Consider the following 16,895-nt stretch of genomic DNA (forward strand, 5'->3'; position numbering starts at 1 on the left):
TGTGAAGTTCTGTTATTCCTAACATGATATCAGAGTCATGCCCAATAGTGAGCCTTGAACAAAGGGTGTACTTTGTTCGAGGGCTCCAGAGAAAGGATTCGAGCCTCGATTAAGGAGAGGCTGTTCAAGAGCTCCATAAACGTCAGAGGAGACGTATAGTATACTTTGTTCGAGGGAAGGATTATTGGGAGTGTGGACAATATCATACGATCATCGAGATCTGTTATTCCTAACAAGTATACCTTACTAACCTATGATTTTCCTCTTAATTAGCCAATATAAGACTCTAACGAGTACTCTTTGCATCGGCTACTCGTTCAAGTCATTGGCATTGCAATCACACACACATATATATATATATATCCCATGAAAATCTCCAACATGCCACTCAAAACAATGGCTTCTATATCTCCTCTTCTATCCATTCTCCCATACTCCCAAATCAAAAACCAAACATCCAAGCTTCAAAACAAAAGCCGTGGCATCAACCATGTTCCATGCAGAGCCTCCAATGGAGACACCACAAGCAAATTTGACCGAAGAGATGTGCTGTTCGGACTGGGCGGACTTTATGGTGCAGCTGCTCTAACCAACCAACAAAGCCCTGCGTCCGCAGCACCTTTAGCACCCGACGTCAACAACTGCGAGCCAGCCACAATAGAAGGCAACCAACACATCCCATGCTGCCCTCCCAAAATCCATGACATCATTGATTTCATACATCCCCCACACACAACCAAACTCCGCATTCGCCCACCCGCCCACTCGCTTACTCCAAAGCAACAATTCAACTTCGAAAAAGCCATTCATATCATGAAACGCCTCCCTCCCAACGACCCTCGTAACTTTTACAGGCAAGCCGATGTTCATTGCGCCTATTGTGATTATGCCTACAAACAATTAGGCTTCCCAAACGCCGAAATGCAAGTCCATTGGAACGCTTTGTTCTTCCCATTTCACCGAGCTTACCTCTACTTCTTCGAGAGAATCTTAGGCCATTTAATTAACGAACCAAATTTGGTCATACCCTTTTGGAATTGGGATAATAATGAAGGTATGCAAATGCCAAAAATCTACGACAACCCAAATTCGCCACTCTATGACAAGCTACGTAATCCAAGACATAGGCCACATAAATTGCTTAACCTTAACTACCACGGCGACGACAACCCTTCATACGACGTCGTCGATTGTAATCTCCGGTGGATGCATAAGCAAATGATAACGGACGCCGATACTGCTGAAGGGTTCCATGGAAAGCTACTCATTGCATCTCATGAAGCTGATGAAGAAACTGGGATGGGTACCATTGAGAGATCTCCTCATAATAATATTCACAATTGGGTTGGCGATCCAAACGCCAAGAACCATATGAACATGGGAGCGTTTTACTCGGCAGCTCGAGATCCGTTGTTTTATGGTCATCATGCGAATGTGGATCGCATGTGGAGCATTTGGCAAGGGTTAAAGAATGGGAAGCCAAGAGATTTTGATAACCCCGATTGGTTGAATTCCTCGTTTGTGTTCTATAATGAGCATAAACAAGCTGTACGCATCAAAGTTAGTGATTGTTTGGACACTAGAAGGCTTGGATATGTTTATCAATATGTAGATCTTCCATGGCTGCATACTAAGCAAACCCCACGTCTAAAAAAGCAGCTAAAAGCAACGCAAGCTCCACAAGTTATTAAATTTCCTCAGGGTCTCAATTCAATGGTAACCACAACGGTGAAGAGACCGAAGAAATTAAGGGATGAAAAGGAAAAGAGTGAGAAAGATGAGGTATTGGTGATAGAAGGTATTGAATTGGATAAGAGATATTGGGTTCATTTTAATGTGCTTGTTAATGTTGTTGATGATGGCTCCGATGTGTGTCCGGGGAATACTGAGTTTGTAGGAACGTTTACGACCGTCCCGCATGGTCACAACCACCGTGGAAAGACGTCTTTACGAGTTGTGATAACGGAGGTGCTTAAAGAGTTGGGAATAGAGGACGATGAGAGTGTGATTGTGAGGCTCGACCCTAAGGTTGGTGGAGACAAGGTCACCATTGGAGGGATGAAGATCGAACTTCAGCCAAAAGGTCGGTAGGTGTGGCGTTTCGGTTACTTTACATTGTCTTTTCAATCAATAAGGCCTTTGTGTTATCGGTACTAGTGCTTTCAAAATGTATTTTCTTCCTTTTCTGTATTCTCTTATAAACACGAAGTCATCAATAAAACCTTTAGCTAATATTCCTCATTTAATTTTCTCTCTCTTGTTCGTTGTGTTCATCTAGATCGAGTGTATGCGTTGTTGTGTGATCCTAACATGTAGATGGTACCATCTCTTTTGTTCTTTGTGTTCATCTAGATCGAGTGTGTGCATTGTTGTGTGATCCTAACATGTAGATGGTTGAGGAAGTAATAGTGTTAGAGGTAGCTATACTAGTAGTAGTAGTAGTAATTAAGGGTATTATTATAGTATTAGTACTCGTTAGTAGTAGGAATAGCAGTAACGACATTATTATAATAATTGAGATTAGTATATTGGTGTAAGAGTCCAAGTCCACCGCTAGCAGATATTGTTCACTTTGGCCCATTACATATTGGCGTCTGCCTCACAGTTTTAGAACGCGTTTACTAGGGAGAGGTTTCCACACCCTTATAAGAAATAGTTCGTTCCCCCTGTCCAACCAATGTGAGATCTCACAATTCACCTCCTTGAGAGCCCAGCGTTCTTGCTAGCACACCACCTCGTGTCTAGCTCTGATACCATTTGTAATAGCCCAAACCCACCGCTAGTAAATATTATTCGCTTTGGCCCATTACGTATCAACGTCTCCCTCACGGTTTTAGAACGTGACTAATAGGGAGAGGTTTCTACACCCTTATAAAGAATATTTCATTTCTCTCTCCAATCCAAGTAGGATCTCACAGTTAGTAAGGGTATCACAGCTAGTAAGGATATGGATAGGTTTTGTAAAATATAATTTCTTGGAAACCGTGACCCGTTGTTGTTTGAGTTTATTGTGAGCATCCACTACGTTTCGAACCAAAACTAACAATCGTGAGAGTACTATATTCTCCTTTGCATGCTACAGTTAGGGTGGATATCATTATCTCGGCTTTCTTCTCGAGCTTCTTGATCGTCTCGTTTCTGTAACTACAAGATAACCACTATAAGCATGAGTTATAGAGCTCTCATATAAACCTCTTTAGAAGTTCAATATATAATAGGATGATGAAGCTTAAACATAAGAAATTTTTTGCATGGTTATGAACTTTACGCATACATTCGAACTCATGATTGGTTTTCAGTACGTATTTCGAGTTCAGAGCAGTTGTATTTGTAAATACGTACATATATACGTATATACACGGTACGGATAGCATAACTGACATTAATTACATAATTTTTACAGGGTCCTATCCGGACAGAGGAAAAAAGTTAAGCAACGTAAAGGCCATGCTAGATATGGTGTAAGACCAACTGCTAATCTCGTATGGTTCAGTGATTTGTAAGCCAAAAATAAGAAAGGAGAAGAATATCATTGGTTCTGAGATTCACTCTCTATTTCTAGAGCCAATTCTCGGGTTAGCCTATCAGCTCGCTCGTCGTGTCCACCGGCGAAGGTGTAAACTCGGTATGCGAATTGAAACGCTTTCCATAGCATCTTAGAACTTGCAGTGCTCTTATTATCGGGTTTGGCTCCATTTTTTGCCTTCTCCTCTGCTGCTGCCTTCAACTCTCTTGCTTCCTTTATCAACCACAGAAATGAAATTAGTTCATTTTTTTACTTTTTTAAGTGCCAAAGTTTCAGTGAGAGCACCTTCAAAGCCAACTCCATGCAGCTGGAAGAGAGGTCCACCATTGATTCCTTGATCCGTATCAACACGTTGAAGTCGAATTGAATACCGTGACTCTTGAATCTCTTTGCTTCGTCATCCTTGGTTCGTTCAAGTGCATCGAGATCTCCTTTGATCTGTATGTTTATAGCAGAGTCAAAATGTGAGATCCTACATCGGTTGGGGAGGAGAATTAAACATTATTTATAAGGGTGTGGAAACAACTCCCTAGCAAACGTGTTTTAAAAACTTTGAGGGGAAGCCCGAAAGGGAAAGCCCAAAGAGGACAATATCTGTTAGCGGTGGGCTTGAGTCGTTACAAATGGTATCAGAGCCAGAAACCAGGCGATGTGCTAGAGAGGAGGCTGGAGGTGGACACAGGCGGTGTGCGAGCAAGGACGTTGGATCTCGAAGAGGGTGGATTGGGGGTCCCACATTGATTGGAGAAGGGAATGAGTGCCCGCGAGGATTCTGGGTCCCGAAGGGAGGTGGATTGTGAGATCTCACATCGGTTGGGGAGGAGAATGAAACATTCTTTATAAGGGTGTGGAAACCTCTCCCTAGTAGATGCGTTTTAAAAACCTTGAGGGAAAACCCAAAAGGGAATGCCCAAAGAGGACAATATTTGTTACCGGTGGGGTTGGGCTGTTACAAATGGTATTAGAGCAAGAAACCGGGTGATGTGCTAGAGAGGAGGCTGAGCCCCGAAGGGGGTGGACACGAGGCGGTGTGCTAGCATGGACGTTGGTCCCCGAAGGAGGTGGATTGGGGGGTCCCACATTGATTGGAGAAGGGAACGAGTGCCAGCGAGGACGCTGGGTCCCAAAGGGGGGTGGATTGTGGGATCCCACGTCGGTTGGGTAGGATAACGAAACATTTTTTATAAGAGTGTGGAAACCTTTCCCTAGTAGACAAAATCTGCTAACGGTCGGTTTGGGCTGTTACAAATGGTATCAGAGCCAGAAACTGGGCAATGTGCCAGAGAGGAGGCTGAGCCCTAAAGGAGGTGGACATAGGGGATGTGCCAGCAAGGACATTGGGTCTCGAACGGGGTGAATTGGGAGTGCCAGCGAGGATGCTAGGTCCTGAAGGGGGGTGGATTTGAGATCCCACATCGGTTGGAAGTAGAACAAAACATTTTTTATAAGAGTCTGGAAACCTCTCCCTAACAGACACATTTAAAAACCCTTGAAGGGAAGCCCAAAAAGGAAAGCCTAAAGAAGACAATATCTGCTAACGGTGAGCTTGGGTCGTTACACAGAAGCAATGGTTCATAGATGACATGGTGCAATATCTCAAGCACTTTTCTAAAAGAGAAACTGGTTAAAATTTATAAATTTAATCTTATATCAATACTTTAAAGACTACCTTAGAGAAGTAGTTTTCGATTCGATCGAGAAGCTGTCCCGCAGGCGAAACGATCTTCCAATTCTGTAACTGATTGACAATTGCATCTAACTTTAAGTATAACGCTGCTGCAGTCCTTAAATTTTCCAACTTCTTACAGGGAAATCCTTCAAACCTTGCTAGTACCTTCAACAATGAGAAAGTGCATCCTTTTCTTTTGAATAACACTTTGAAAGCAACAATTATAAACATGGCAACCCACAATTCTTACAAACCTGTGATTCATCAGTTAAATTCTCCAGGACAGACTCCACGCTCCGGTGGAAATCGATCAGCTCGTTCATGTCCGATGACTGGAAAGTTGAAATTTTCGGTTTAAGCTGGTTGATTGCTTTTGCGTGGTTTTTAACATCTTCTTCAATTTGTTGGAAGTATGCTGATCTGAAACATCCCAAAAGAGACAACATTTGTGTTAAGCTTCATGTTTCAGTGTTCTGTTTCTTTAAGATGTTTGTTAGTGTATGTATGCTATAGTACATTACCTTTTTGTCATCTCCGCCAATGCATCAGCCATTCCTTGTTTTCCTCCGGCACTGCTACCACCACTGCCTTTTTTCCCACCAGATCCCCTAAGATTTTGATTGGATCCCTCCACCTTCCCTTTGAGTGTCCGGTACAGATTTCCCAACTGATGAGACCTCTTCAGTCTAGTAGCGGCTTTCTTGGAGCGCAGGGATCGAGCTGCACCACCGGGAGGGGGAGGTGGTGCACCCATGCCACCGCCTTGGGGCATTGGAGGTGGGGGTGCTAGAGCTGCACCCCCTTTTGAGGGCACCATCGGTGGAGGTGGGGGTGCTAGAGCTGCACCCCCTTTTGAGGGCGCCATTGGTGGAGGTGGGGGTGCTAGAGCTGCACCGCCTTGTAAGGACGCCATCGGTGGAGGTGGTGGTACAGATCCTCTAGCATTTGATGGTGATGGTGGGGGTGGGGGTGGCACAGCTGCAGCTGCACCCCCATGTAAGGGCGCCATCGGTGGAGGTGGTGGTATAGCTCCTCCAGCATTTGATGGTGATGGTGGGGGTGGGGGTGGCACATCCAAAGTTATCTGTGTTCCTACTCCCTTCGACGGTGGAGGAGGCGGAGGAGGTATCATAGGAGCTGCTGCATTTGGGACTACCTTGATCTGAGGCAATGGTGGTGGAGGAGCTAGCTGTGGAAGTTGTTGAGACAGTACTGCATTTTGCTGCATCATTGGTGGCGGTGGCGGTGGCGGCGGTAATGCTGACGGTGTCGGTAGTTGGAGGACGACTGCAGAGGGTTCCGGAGCATGTACCGGAGGAGGCAACACCAGGGGTAGAGATGGTGATGGTAATTCTGGTGCAGGCATCTCTTCAACAGTTGCAGCAGCTTGGGAATCTATATCATTAGCTCTCTCAGTAAGTTCCTTTTGGCTAGCTGCCCTGCTTAATATCAACTTCTCTTCTTTGATATCACTCACTTCCATTTCTTCATATCTATCAGCCTTTTGGCTAGCCACCCTGCTCAAATCCTTCTCTTCTATGGCAACACTGACTTCCATATCTTCATTTCTATGAGTCTTTTGGCTAGCCGCACTGCTCGAATCGCTCTCTTCTTCGGCAACACGGACTTGGATATCTTCATTTCTATCAGCCTGTTGGCTAGCCACTCTGCTCGAATCGCTCTCTTCTTCGGCGACACAGACTTGGATATCTTCATTTCCATCAGTCTGTTGGCTAGCCACCCTGCTCGAATCGTTCTCTTCTTCGGCAACACTGACTTGGATATCTTCATTGCTACCAGTCTGTTGGCTAGCCACCCTGCTCGAATCGTTCTCGTCTTCGGCAACACGGACTTCCATATCTTCATTGCTATCAGCCTGTCGGCTAGCCACCCTGCTCAAAACGTTCTCTTCTTCGGCAACACGGACTTCCGTATCTTCATTGCTATCAGCCTGTTGGCTAGCCACCCTGCTCGAATCGTTCTCTTCTTTAGCAACACTCACTTCCATTTCTTCATTTCTATCAGCCTTTTGGCTTGCTACCCTGCTCAAATCCTTCTCTTCTTTGGCATCAGCCTTTTTAGAGGAGATGAGCTTATCATCCACAGCAGTCATTGATTCCTCAACGATCGCCACTCTATTCGGGGCGGGGCAGACGTTTACTCCATAATGACATAACTTGGGGAGCAAAAGATGCTTAATATCAATGGGGTTCAATTTTTCCACTGCTTGTACTCTAAGAGACCACAAAAGGGGAGAACTACAAGATATTTTCTCCTTTTCATAAGATTTTCTTAGACTGTTACGAATGTTTGTAAGAACGGATGTGGGCGTTTCGGGAGAAGAACAGCAAGAGCTATTGGTTTCAGAGCAGGATTCGTTCGAGCTCGTGCTCTTACCAAACGAACTCGTCCGTGAATAAGAGGATTCCTTTGCATTAACGTAATCGTCCATCACATCAAACCTTTCGTTCGCCATACTAACGACGCAATCAATGATAGCCAACACAGATTCAACTACATAAACGAAACGCTTTTATCAACTATGAACCTAATATTCTCTACAAAAACACAAAAAACTTGAAAACTCACCAATTTCATTGAAGCTAGAGTTTTCCTGACATGATTTCAAATTATATTTCGACTTGTCCTTCCATTCATGATTCATCATCCACGAATCTCCAATCGATTTCAATGCCGTGCAGAAGTACGACAGACTCTGATACAATTTGCGATGTACATAACATTATTTCCTCGAGTTTCAAACAAACAACATCAGATAAACTCAAGAGTTCATCCCATAATCCAGACACAAATGCTTATGCTTATGAAACCACAAGATCTTCGAAACATACCTGTTCGATACACGTCTCCTTCATTTCGGAATATTGGATATCCGAAATGATTTCCGGATAGAGCTTTTGAAGATCTTCCATCGTTCCCACCACGAGCTGCCAGAATCCATCACCAATGAAAGATATTTCAAACAAAAGATGAACAAAATAGTCTTCAATGAATCAAACAAATAGGAGAAAGTTGTTGGTCTACCAAAGCAATCTACAAGTTCTTGGATTATAAAAACATCACAAATAGTGTCGTTTTTACAACTCGGAAAAGTTCTTGATGCCTTAGCCATTAAGCAGCTGGAAATTTTACTTTCCATTAATATTGGATCATTGGGTGTCTTAAAGTTTCTCAAATAGATTGAACTTGAAGAACAATTCAACCAAAACTTACCTCATTTATAGAAGCAGAGGCTTCTAAAGAAGGCAAGTCAATGATATCTCTTAGAACCAAGATTTTCTTCCTCAACTCCATCACTTGAACAAAATTGTCTTTGCATCTCGACGATTTCTTCCGTCTAACGACTTTAGAAAGCTTTGATTTCTTCGAGTATTTCTTCGACAATGCGTAAGTCGAGCTCCTCATTGTCTACAAAAGAAAAAAAAACATAACACATGTCAAAGGTTTTTGGTTGTTTTTGTTTGATCTTACATTAAAGCTTCAAAAACAAGATGAGGATGCATCATTAAGCTGAAAAGTTCTGAGGAAAATGTTTCTAGGAAACCAAACAAACAGACAGACAACCCTTTATGTTTTTGTGCATCCAGGTCAAGTCTTCGTGTGTGCTGATCATCATAAGATCTGAGGGGCGCATAAATTTATGAACAATACAAGGAAAGATGAAAGGAAAAAAACTTCGACCTTATTTAAGCAAACCCAGTTCCCGAAAGGACAGATTGAAAGGGAAAGAGAAGAATGGCTCTGGAAATGGATTGTTAAGCATTAGAAGAACATAAGAACAACAAGAACAACAAGAACAAGAACAAGAACAAGCCATGGATTTTGAATATACATATAAGAAAAAGATGCAACAAAAGTGAAGAACAAACCTCGAGGCCATAGGCCTTCTTACGAAACAGCAGAGGTCCTAAGCCACACCAGCCACCGGTAGCCATAAAATGTAGCCAAAACAAGCCTTGAAAAGACTTGATTGGCACAAAAAAAACGAATCCAACGCAAATGAAATAATGGGTATGAAGGGGATTTCAATTTTGAACACCAAAAATCACGTATTCTCTAGTAAATCTCTCTCTGATCAACAGAATTTGAAGTTTTCTCAAAAGGGTTTTATGTACAAACAACAGAAAAGAAAAGAAATGTTCTAATGATTATGAACAAACAACGAAACAGAAACAGAAACGGCGTTGAAATGAAGCATTTGGGTTCGGATTGATGGAAGATCCTAACGAAGAAGAAGAAGAAAAAAATGAGCAAATGGAAATCAGAGCAGGGGAAGTTTGTGTATAAAGAGGGAAGGCAGAGGAGTCGCGGGGGATGTGAAGGAGAGGTGCTAAATGGTTCATAAATTTAGGTTTGGTTTAATTGATCCATTTGAATGACCTCCTAAATTACGGGAATTTGACAGCCAATTCCAAAGTAAACTGATTCTCCGAACTTTTTGGAACACATTTTTGGTGTTCTTCTTAACAGTTTCTTTCGTTTTTTGCTAAATTTTTTGTTCCCTCCAACCTGATTTGCTTTGACTCTTTTCTCTAATCTACTTGGAAGGTTTCTCAATCTAACAAATCTCTTTCATTCCAACTCGTAAAATTAATGCTCTTACTCTTATCTTGAACTTTGTTTCAAAAATACCCCATACGTTACTAATAGATATTGTCTGTTTTTGTCCGTTATGTATCGCCGTCAGCCTCACGATTTTTAAAACGCATATGTTAGGGAGAGGTTTCCACTCTTATAAGAAATTTTTTGCCCATTACGTATCGACGTTAGCATTACAGTTTCTAAAACGTGTCTATTAGGGAGAGGTTTCCATATTGATATAAGAAATTTTTTGTCCGTTACGTATGGTTTTCACACTCTTATAAGAAATTTTTGTTCCTCTCTTTAAAATATAGACTTTTTAAGAGTTTTTGGAGATATCTTTTGACATTCTTTTTTAGGAATTCTTTTAAGTTTTCAAAATTTTTTTGTTAATATCTTTAAAAAAAAATTTAAAAACTTTTAAAACACCTTAAAATTTTTTGATAAGATTTTTTTTAATTTTTTTTTTATAAAGATTAAAAGTGTTAATGATAATTTAAAATTTTTATGGGCATTTTTTTAGGTAAAAGTATTTTTAATTTTTTTTTTTAAAGCTAAAGGGTATTAATGAAATTTTTTAAAGTATTTTTTTATTTTCTTAAAATTTTTAAGGATATTATTGAAATTTGAAAATTTATAAATATTTTTAGACAAAAATTTATAAATATTTTATTTTCTTAAAAGTTTTAACGATGGGTTTGTTCATTAGGTTAGAACAAATGTCGGACAATCAGTGTCCTCATTGTCACACCGCTCAATATCTAGCTTTGATACCATTTGTAACAATCCAATTCCTTCGCTAGCAAATATTGTCTGTTTTGACTCGTTATGTATCGTTGTCAGCCTCACGGTTTTAAAACACATCTACTAAAAAGTTTCCACACCCTCGTAATGAATGATTTGTTCTCCTCTTCAATCAATGTGGGAACATTGACACGGACCCGACTGCAAAAGTGTTAAAATTGAGAAAAAGAATTGGGATCGAAGGTGTGTGATCTTCATTGATATTCATAACGTTTAAATAGGATACAAGCTACCAACTAATACCTACCAATAACGAAAATATAAACTAACTAAATCTTGAGAATAAAATAAAATATATTACTAATCAAATCATAAACAAAAAAAATATTAACTGATTACGAATATCTAAGATATATTCCATAACTAATTATTATAATATATTCTAATACTTGTCTATATTATAATATGTTTATTGTTGAGAGGAAAAACTATTGATGATTTGCGGTGCTCAATCGAGACTTGCGACTATTGCGATAGTAGTGGTAATACTAGGCTCACAGACTTGCGACTTGCGGTGATATATAGATTAGTCGGGGACTGTAATTTGTGACTTGAGGACTAGTAGTGGTTGCTTAAGGTTCGAAAGCAATGACGATGGTTTGGAAGGGGTTGAAAGCAGGAAGTTGTGGTTGTTGTGATACTCGATTGGACTTATCACGATGGATGATCAGCGGATGATGACAGCTGTAAACTTATCACGGTGTATGATCTTCATAACGTTTAAATAAGATACAAGTTACCAACTAATACCTACCAATAACGAAAATATAAACTTAACTAAATTTTGAGAATAAAATAAAATATACTACGAGTCAAATAATAAACGAAAAAATATTAACTAATTACAGATATCTAAAATATATTTCATAATTAATATATTATAATAAAAAGTCGTACCTTTTTTTAAGATCTTCCGTACAATAATTGTCCTAAAGAAAGTCACCTCAAAAAAAAGGTGGAAAGTGTGTTGAAATTTTCGTCACCAAAATATACGATTAATGAAGGGCCCCACCCCCTGTTGATATGACGCGCCCCAACCATCAGGCCGACGCCACGTGGATCCACGTGGATTTTCTAATAATACGCAAGTTAATACCAACTATATAAAATGTATTAAATACTTGAAAATTTAGTGGAAATTTCTTCATATATTTAGTATACATAAAAACCAAATTGTTTTTTAATTTACATTCAAGGTATAATATGTTTTGTCTCTAAAAAAAAATTTATAACGACCCATGTCCAGAATTCGAAATCTAAATTAATATCTAATGATCCCGATATTCTCTTGCATCTCCTATTTCTTAACAGTGAAGATTATACCCACAAACTGACACGAGTCCTTACAGCATGTTTTTTCCTCACTCACTCATAAAACAAAATTCCTACGATTGAGCTATAAAAAAGGGAGCGTTACACTAATACCCACATACCAACACGAATTCTTAGTCATCCTATTCTCATATCGCTCTCATTCAGATGTGGTCTCCTTTACTCGGGTGTCACAAAAAGGTCAAAAATTCCCTCCTATAACAAAATGTAATAGAAAATATTTAATGAAAATGGAAGAAACATATAAAACATAGCTATGCTAAAAACGACACAGTGACTCGAAAAATCTAATCAGCCCAATCCAACCTAATCCGTACGATTCGAGCTGGACTTGTCAAAATGGTCATAAAGAACCTAGGACTTTGTCATAGGTACTCTTCATGTTCTTTCCTCTATATTGGGCGTGTTTGAAGGATTTATGTGAATATAATGTTTTATTTTAAGGAGTCAAAATTACAACTACGAAAGGACTCACTTGAATCTCTTATAAAAGAAACATGCAACGAAATTCTTGTTCTTAATATTCTAATTCAACCCTAATTTCCTTTTGAATTCTCTCCCCAATTAAACTTCCCATGAAACTCAAACCCTCTAAGCCTCTCCTTATATAAACTTCTCTTCCATTACAAGTTTCCTCCTACAAAAACAAACTCAAAAAACATGTCTCTTCGTTATGTTCAAGCAATGCAACGTTCTTTTTCGGCCGTGGTTAGGTCGAGAATCCTCAGCCACCCGAGCGACTTTCGATCGATATCACGAGGTTGCGATGTGTTCATAAACCACCGAGGCATCGACACCAAAAAAAACGTAGCTGGGTTGCTCTTCGATCATCTTACTGGAATTGGGCTTCGACCCTTTTTAGATAGCAAGAATATGAGACCTGGGGATAAGTTATTCGATGAGATTAAAGAAGGGATCAGGAGTTCTAAGATCGGGATTGCCGTGTTTTCGCCACGGTATTGTGAGTCTTATTATTGTTTGCATGAACTTGCCATGATGGTGGAGAATAAAAAGAAGATCATACCAATCTTCGTCGACGTTCGACCGTCCGAACTTCATGTTAAGTATAGCCATAGCTGCCCGGAAAATGAGCTGCAGAGATTCAATTGGGCACTTGGAGAAGCCAAATACACCGTTGGACTCACTTTCGACTCCATTAATGGGTAAGCTTTGTTATCAAAAACAAGAAATCTTATTGCATAACGTTGAAGCTAAGATCATTCATGTTTATTATGGCCATTTTTTCAGGGATTGGTCCAAGTTGTTGAGAAAAGCTTCAAACGCCGTCATTGATAATCTGATCGCGAGCGAAGGAGTTCCGATGTCGGATAATCAAGCAGCGTAAATATGATAAAAATTCGTTCAAATTCTTTGATAAATTAAGTTTAGGGATCATTAATTTCCCTGAATGTTCAAGAAAACTTCAAAGTTCCCGTCAAGGTCTGTCGTTGCAAATTAATGTATATTGAATTCAAATTTATTTTCCAAATATATTTTGACCTCTTATTTTCTATGACTTGACTATGAGCTTAAATGTGTGAATTCGATATTCTAACAAGAATCATACGTATTAATTATGGTTGATAAGAAATATATATTCTTAGTTCAATAAGAATTAAACCGAAAGAAAAATAACAAGTAAATGGGAAGGATTTATATAAGAAAAGATACATAATATGTATACCATTTTCATCACTTTAACCTAGTTTATCTGGTCAAATCTTTAACGACCCATGTTCAAGATTCAAAATTTGAACTTGGTACTTGACGGTCTCGACATTCCCCTGTATCTTCTATGACATGGTCACATTACTTACTCTTTCGCACCTGACGATCTCGACATTTCCCATGTACCCTCTATGACATGGTTTCGTTACTTACTCTTTTGTACCTGATAGTCTCGACATTCCCCATGTACCCTCTATGATATGATCACGTTACTTACTCTTTCGCACCTGATGATCTCGATATTCCTCTATATTATCCTCTATGACATGATCACATTACTAACTCTTTCGCACAGAACAGTCTCAACATCCTCCCTATACCCTCTATGACATGGTTACGTTACTTATTCTTTCACACTTGATAGCCTCGATATTTTTCTATATCTCCTATGATGGTTACGTTACTTATTCTTTCGCTTCTAAAACTTTATTATATGTATTAAGATTTTTGTTTATGAATAGTATATTGAAACATCAATAATTTAGAAATGATGGAGAATATTCCTTTTGAGTTAAACTTATAGTTAAATTAGTTATGGAGTTGACTTTTAAATGAGATTTGATTGACATGAACATCTCAATTTAACGTTTTTATGTTCATACTTTTTGCAATTTCGATACCTTTTCATGGTAAATGTCCACCTCCAAAGTGTATGCTAAACAAGTTTTTGTTTGACATTTTTGTTTGTCAACCCTTAAGTCCTTAACAAACTCTAACTTTGTTTTTTTCTCTTTTTTTTTTTAAAAAAAATTCCTTTGACTTTTATACCTTTTATATGGTTAAATTTAGAGAAAACTTATTATTTCTCTAAAAAAAAAAAAAAAAAAGAATGGATTATTATTTTTTTTAACACTAATTGTTTTATTTAGATTAAAAATTTGAATATAATAAAATATTTAAGTAAATATAATATAAACCCTAATCTTATGTTTTTTTTATTCTAGAAACTTCGGCAGAATATTGTTTTTTTTTTTTCTCTTTTTTTTTTTTTATGATTTGGAAATTTAAAAGTAAATTTTGATTATTCAAAATTTAAAGTTTATATCCGTACTTATTTCCTCAAAAAAGTTTTTTTTTTCCTTTTTAAATAAATAATCAAATTTTTAGTCAAATTTCATAAATAAAAATAAAAATTAAAAGTCGGGTCTAATTTGATAACTATCAAATTACATTGATTTACCCACCACGACTTCCATACTCATTTACCCACTATAAATTACACTCATTTGAATGTGATCTCGATTCATTCATGTATCATTCATTTACTAAGGGTCAGCAATTTAATAGAAATTAACATTTTTAATATAAAAGTAATTGGAAATTACGTGGCTCTTAATTTTTATTCATATTTTAATTAGCACGTGCTAAATTCCACATGAGCATGTTCCTCAATATCCATTGGTGGATGTTATGAAAATGTATGGTTTTTTCGTGGGAAAAGGAATGTTTTAGGTCGGTGAGGTGTGGGCCCGTGGCGCGTCTGCTGTAAATTGAGCTGGTGGATTTAAATTATTATTTTTAAATAAATTATAAAGTCGTGGATTAATCAATATCTTAATTTAGCCGCATTACAATATTTAAATCCATATTATATTATATGTTTTAAAATAAATGTAAATTGTGCGTGAATTATTCCAGAAACTTCCAAGAATTATGGAATGAAATAAATAAATAAATAAATAAATAAATTCCAGCGATAATCTCCCATATTTTTCATGGAAATTGCCTTATTAATTTGTTCGTACAAATATCAACTATTTTTTATATTTACAAAAAAGGTTAAGAGTTATTTATTTATTTATTTTCATTTGAATCTCATATATTCTAGGATGAATTTGAAAATAACCTCGAGGAAAATAAAGTTAAAATTATCTTTTAATGATTAAATATGTGAAACCCGAGTAAAATAGAGGTATATGAATTAATCGAGATCACATTCGAATGAGAGATATCCCGAAGATAGAATGACTAAGAAAAGTTTAAAAGAATTGAAAGTTACTATCTATACTAACAAAATACATTTTCTTTTTCAATAGCTCAATTATAGGAACTTCATAGTTAAACGGGTGAATTTTTTAAATATGCATATGAGTGAGGACAAAACATGTAAATCTCCTGATCTTAGGAAGTTTGTATTTAAAGGAAATAGGACCGTGTCAAGACGCTAGAAACAATATCTCAACATTGTACCCTATGCAGTGTCGAGATGGTACACACACATCTTAACGCTACAAAATTTAGCGAAAAATTTTATACCATTTTTGCATTTTAACCCCGTTTATTTGGTCGAGTCTCTAACAACCCATATTTAGGATTTGAAATTCAGATTCGGTACTTGATGACTTCGACATTCCCTTGTATTTCTTACGACATGATCACATTACTTACTCTTTCGTGACCTTGACTTTGACATTGCTTTGTATTCCCAATGACTTAATCACATTACTTACTCTCATGTACCTAATGCTTTATGACCTCGACATTCTCCAGTATCCTTTATGACATGGTCATGTGTTACTCTCTTCGATTCTAAAACTTTATTACATGTATTTACATCTTTTTGTTTGTTTTTTTTTTTTTTAAGGAATAGTAAATTGAAACATCAATAATATAGAAATGATAGAAATGATAGAGAACATTCCTTTTGAGTTTTAAGGTTATAGTTAAATTAGTTAGGGAGTTGACTTTTTAGATGAAATTTGATTGATATGGACATCTCAATTTAATGTTTTTATGTTCATATTTATTGCAATTTCAATACCTTTTCATGGTAAATGTCCACCTCCCAAGTGTATGCTAAATAAGTTTTTGTTTGACATTTTTCTTTGTCAACCCTTAAGTCCTTAACAATAGCTTCTTTCTTTTTTTTTTTTTTTTAATTGTTTCTTTGACTTTTTTACTTTGTTTTTTCCAGAAACTTCGGCAGAGTATTGTTTTTTTAAAATATATTTTCAAAATGTAAAGTAACTTCAAAAGAAAGAGACGGCGGATGCATAAGTTTGACTTTTAAATTTACTTGACAAGCACAATTTTTATAAATTAAAAATAAAAACTAATGGCTCGAATTCAACCCTTGATAATCGTGACATTCGCTTACGACATAATTATGTTATTACCCACTATTTACACTTAACCATGAAGTTTCAATTACTTAGTCTCTGAAAATGAAAAATACACATTATTGATATAGATAGTAACTTTCATTCTATTCAAACTTTTCTTAGTCATTTTATA

The 16,895-nt window shown here is 37.6% G+C and overlaps 3 protein-coding genes across 5 annotated transcripts; 2 read left to right on the plus strand and 1 right to left on the minus strand.

Annotated features, from left to right (window-relative positions):
* The first annotated feature begins 393 nt into the window (after nucleotides 1-393).
* On the plus strand, nucleotides 394-2,246 carry LOC111802472 (polyphenol oxidase, chloroplastic-like). Its single transcript, XM_023686855.2, has one exon. It carries the CDS (start codon nucleotides 397-399, stop codon nucleotides 2,089-2,091), a length of 1,695 nt encoding a protein of 564 aa, XP_023542623.2. The 5' UTR covers nucleotides 394-396; the 3' UTR covers nucleotides 2,092-2,246.
* Nucleotides 2,247-3,208: 962 nt separating this feature from the next.
* On the minus strand, nucleotides 3,209-9,574 carry LOC111802439 (uncharacterized). Of its 3 annotated transcripts, XM_023686803.2 has the most exons (10): nucleotides 9,086-9,569; nucleotides 8,898-8,957; nucleotides 8,430-8,624; nucleotides 8,048-8,143; nucleotides 7,785-7,911; nucleotides 5,717-7,709; nucleotides 5,450-5,615; nucleotides 5,196-5,360; nucleotides 3,812-3,964; nucleotides 3,209-3,739 (listed from the first exon to the last, which is right to left on the minus strand). In XM_023686803.2, exons 1-10 carry the CDS (start codon nucleotides 9,149-9,151, stop codon nucleotides 3,530-3,532), a joined length of 3,231 nt encoding a protein of 1,076 aa, XP_023542571.2. In that variant the 5' UTR covers nucleotides 9,152-9,569; the 3' UTR covers nucleotides 3,209-3,529. The 3 variants fall into 3 exon arrangements, with proteins under 3 accessions (XP_023542571.2, XP_023542572.2, XP_086983408.1); XM_023686804.2 differs by lacking the exon at nucleotides 8,898-8,957 and having other exon boundaries at nucleotides 9,086-9,568; XM_087127282.1 differs by lacking the exons at nucleotides 3,209-3,739; nucleotides 3,812-3,964 and having other exon boundaries at nucleotides 5,251-5,383; nucleotides 9,086-9,574.
* A 3,043-nt stretch (nucleotides 9,575-12,617) lies between these two features.
* LOC111802143 (putative 2' cyclic ADP-D-ribose synthase BdTIR) lies at nucleotides 12,618-13,278 on the plus strand. Its single transcript, XM_023686411.2, has 2 exons — nucleotides 12,618-13,096; nucleotides 13,182-13,278. The coding sequence occupies exons 1-2, from the start codon at nucleotides 12,618-12,620 to the stop codon at nucleotides 13,276-13,278; spliced, it is 576 nt and encodes a 191-aa protein (XP_023542179.2).
* Nucleotides 13,279-16,895: the final 3,617 nt, after the last annotated feature.

The sequence above is a fragment of the Cucurbita pepo genome, chromosome 9 (genome assembly GCF_057944985.1).
Source record: "Cucurbita pepo subsp. pepo isolate OVF chromosome 9, ASM5794498v1, whole genome shotgun sequence".
NCBI lineage: Eukaryota > Viridiplantae > Streptophyta > Magnoliopsida > Cucurbitales > Cucurbitaceae > Cucurbita > Cucurbita pepo.

What these genes read in the sequence shown, in the direction of transcription:
- LOC111802143 (XM_023686411.2), top strand. Translation starts at nt 12,618, where the DNA reads ATGCAACGTTCTTTTTCGGCCGTGGTTAGGTCGAGAATCCTCAGCCAC. An exon ending in ACTTTCGACTCCATTAATGG is followed by an intron (nt 13,097 to 13,181) that starts GTAAGCTTTGTT and finishes CCATTTTTTCAG; the next exon opens with GGATTGGTCCAAGTTGTTGA.
- LOC111802472 (XM_023686855.2), top strand. Translation starts at nt 397, where the DNA reads ATGGCTTCTATATCTCCTCTTCTATCCATTCTCCCATACTCCCAAATC.
- LOC111802439 (XM_023686803.2), bottom strand. Translation starts at nt 9,151, where the DNA reads ATGGCTACCGGTGGCTGGTGTGGCTTAGGACCTCTGCTGTTTCGTAAG. An exon ending in AGAAGGCCTATGGCCTCGAG is followed by an intron (nt 8,958 to 9,085) that starts GTTTGTTCTTCA and finishes ATCCATTTCCAG; the next exon opens with AGCCATTCTTCTCTTTCCCT. An exon ending in CTCTAGCTTCAATGAAATTG is followed by an intron (nt 7,710 to 7,784) that starts GTGAGTTTTCAA and finishes TCGTTTATGTAG; the next exon opens with TTGAATCTGTGTTGGCTATC.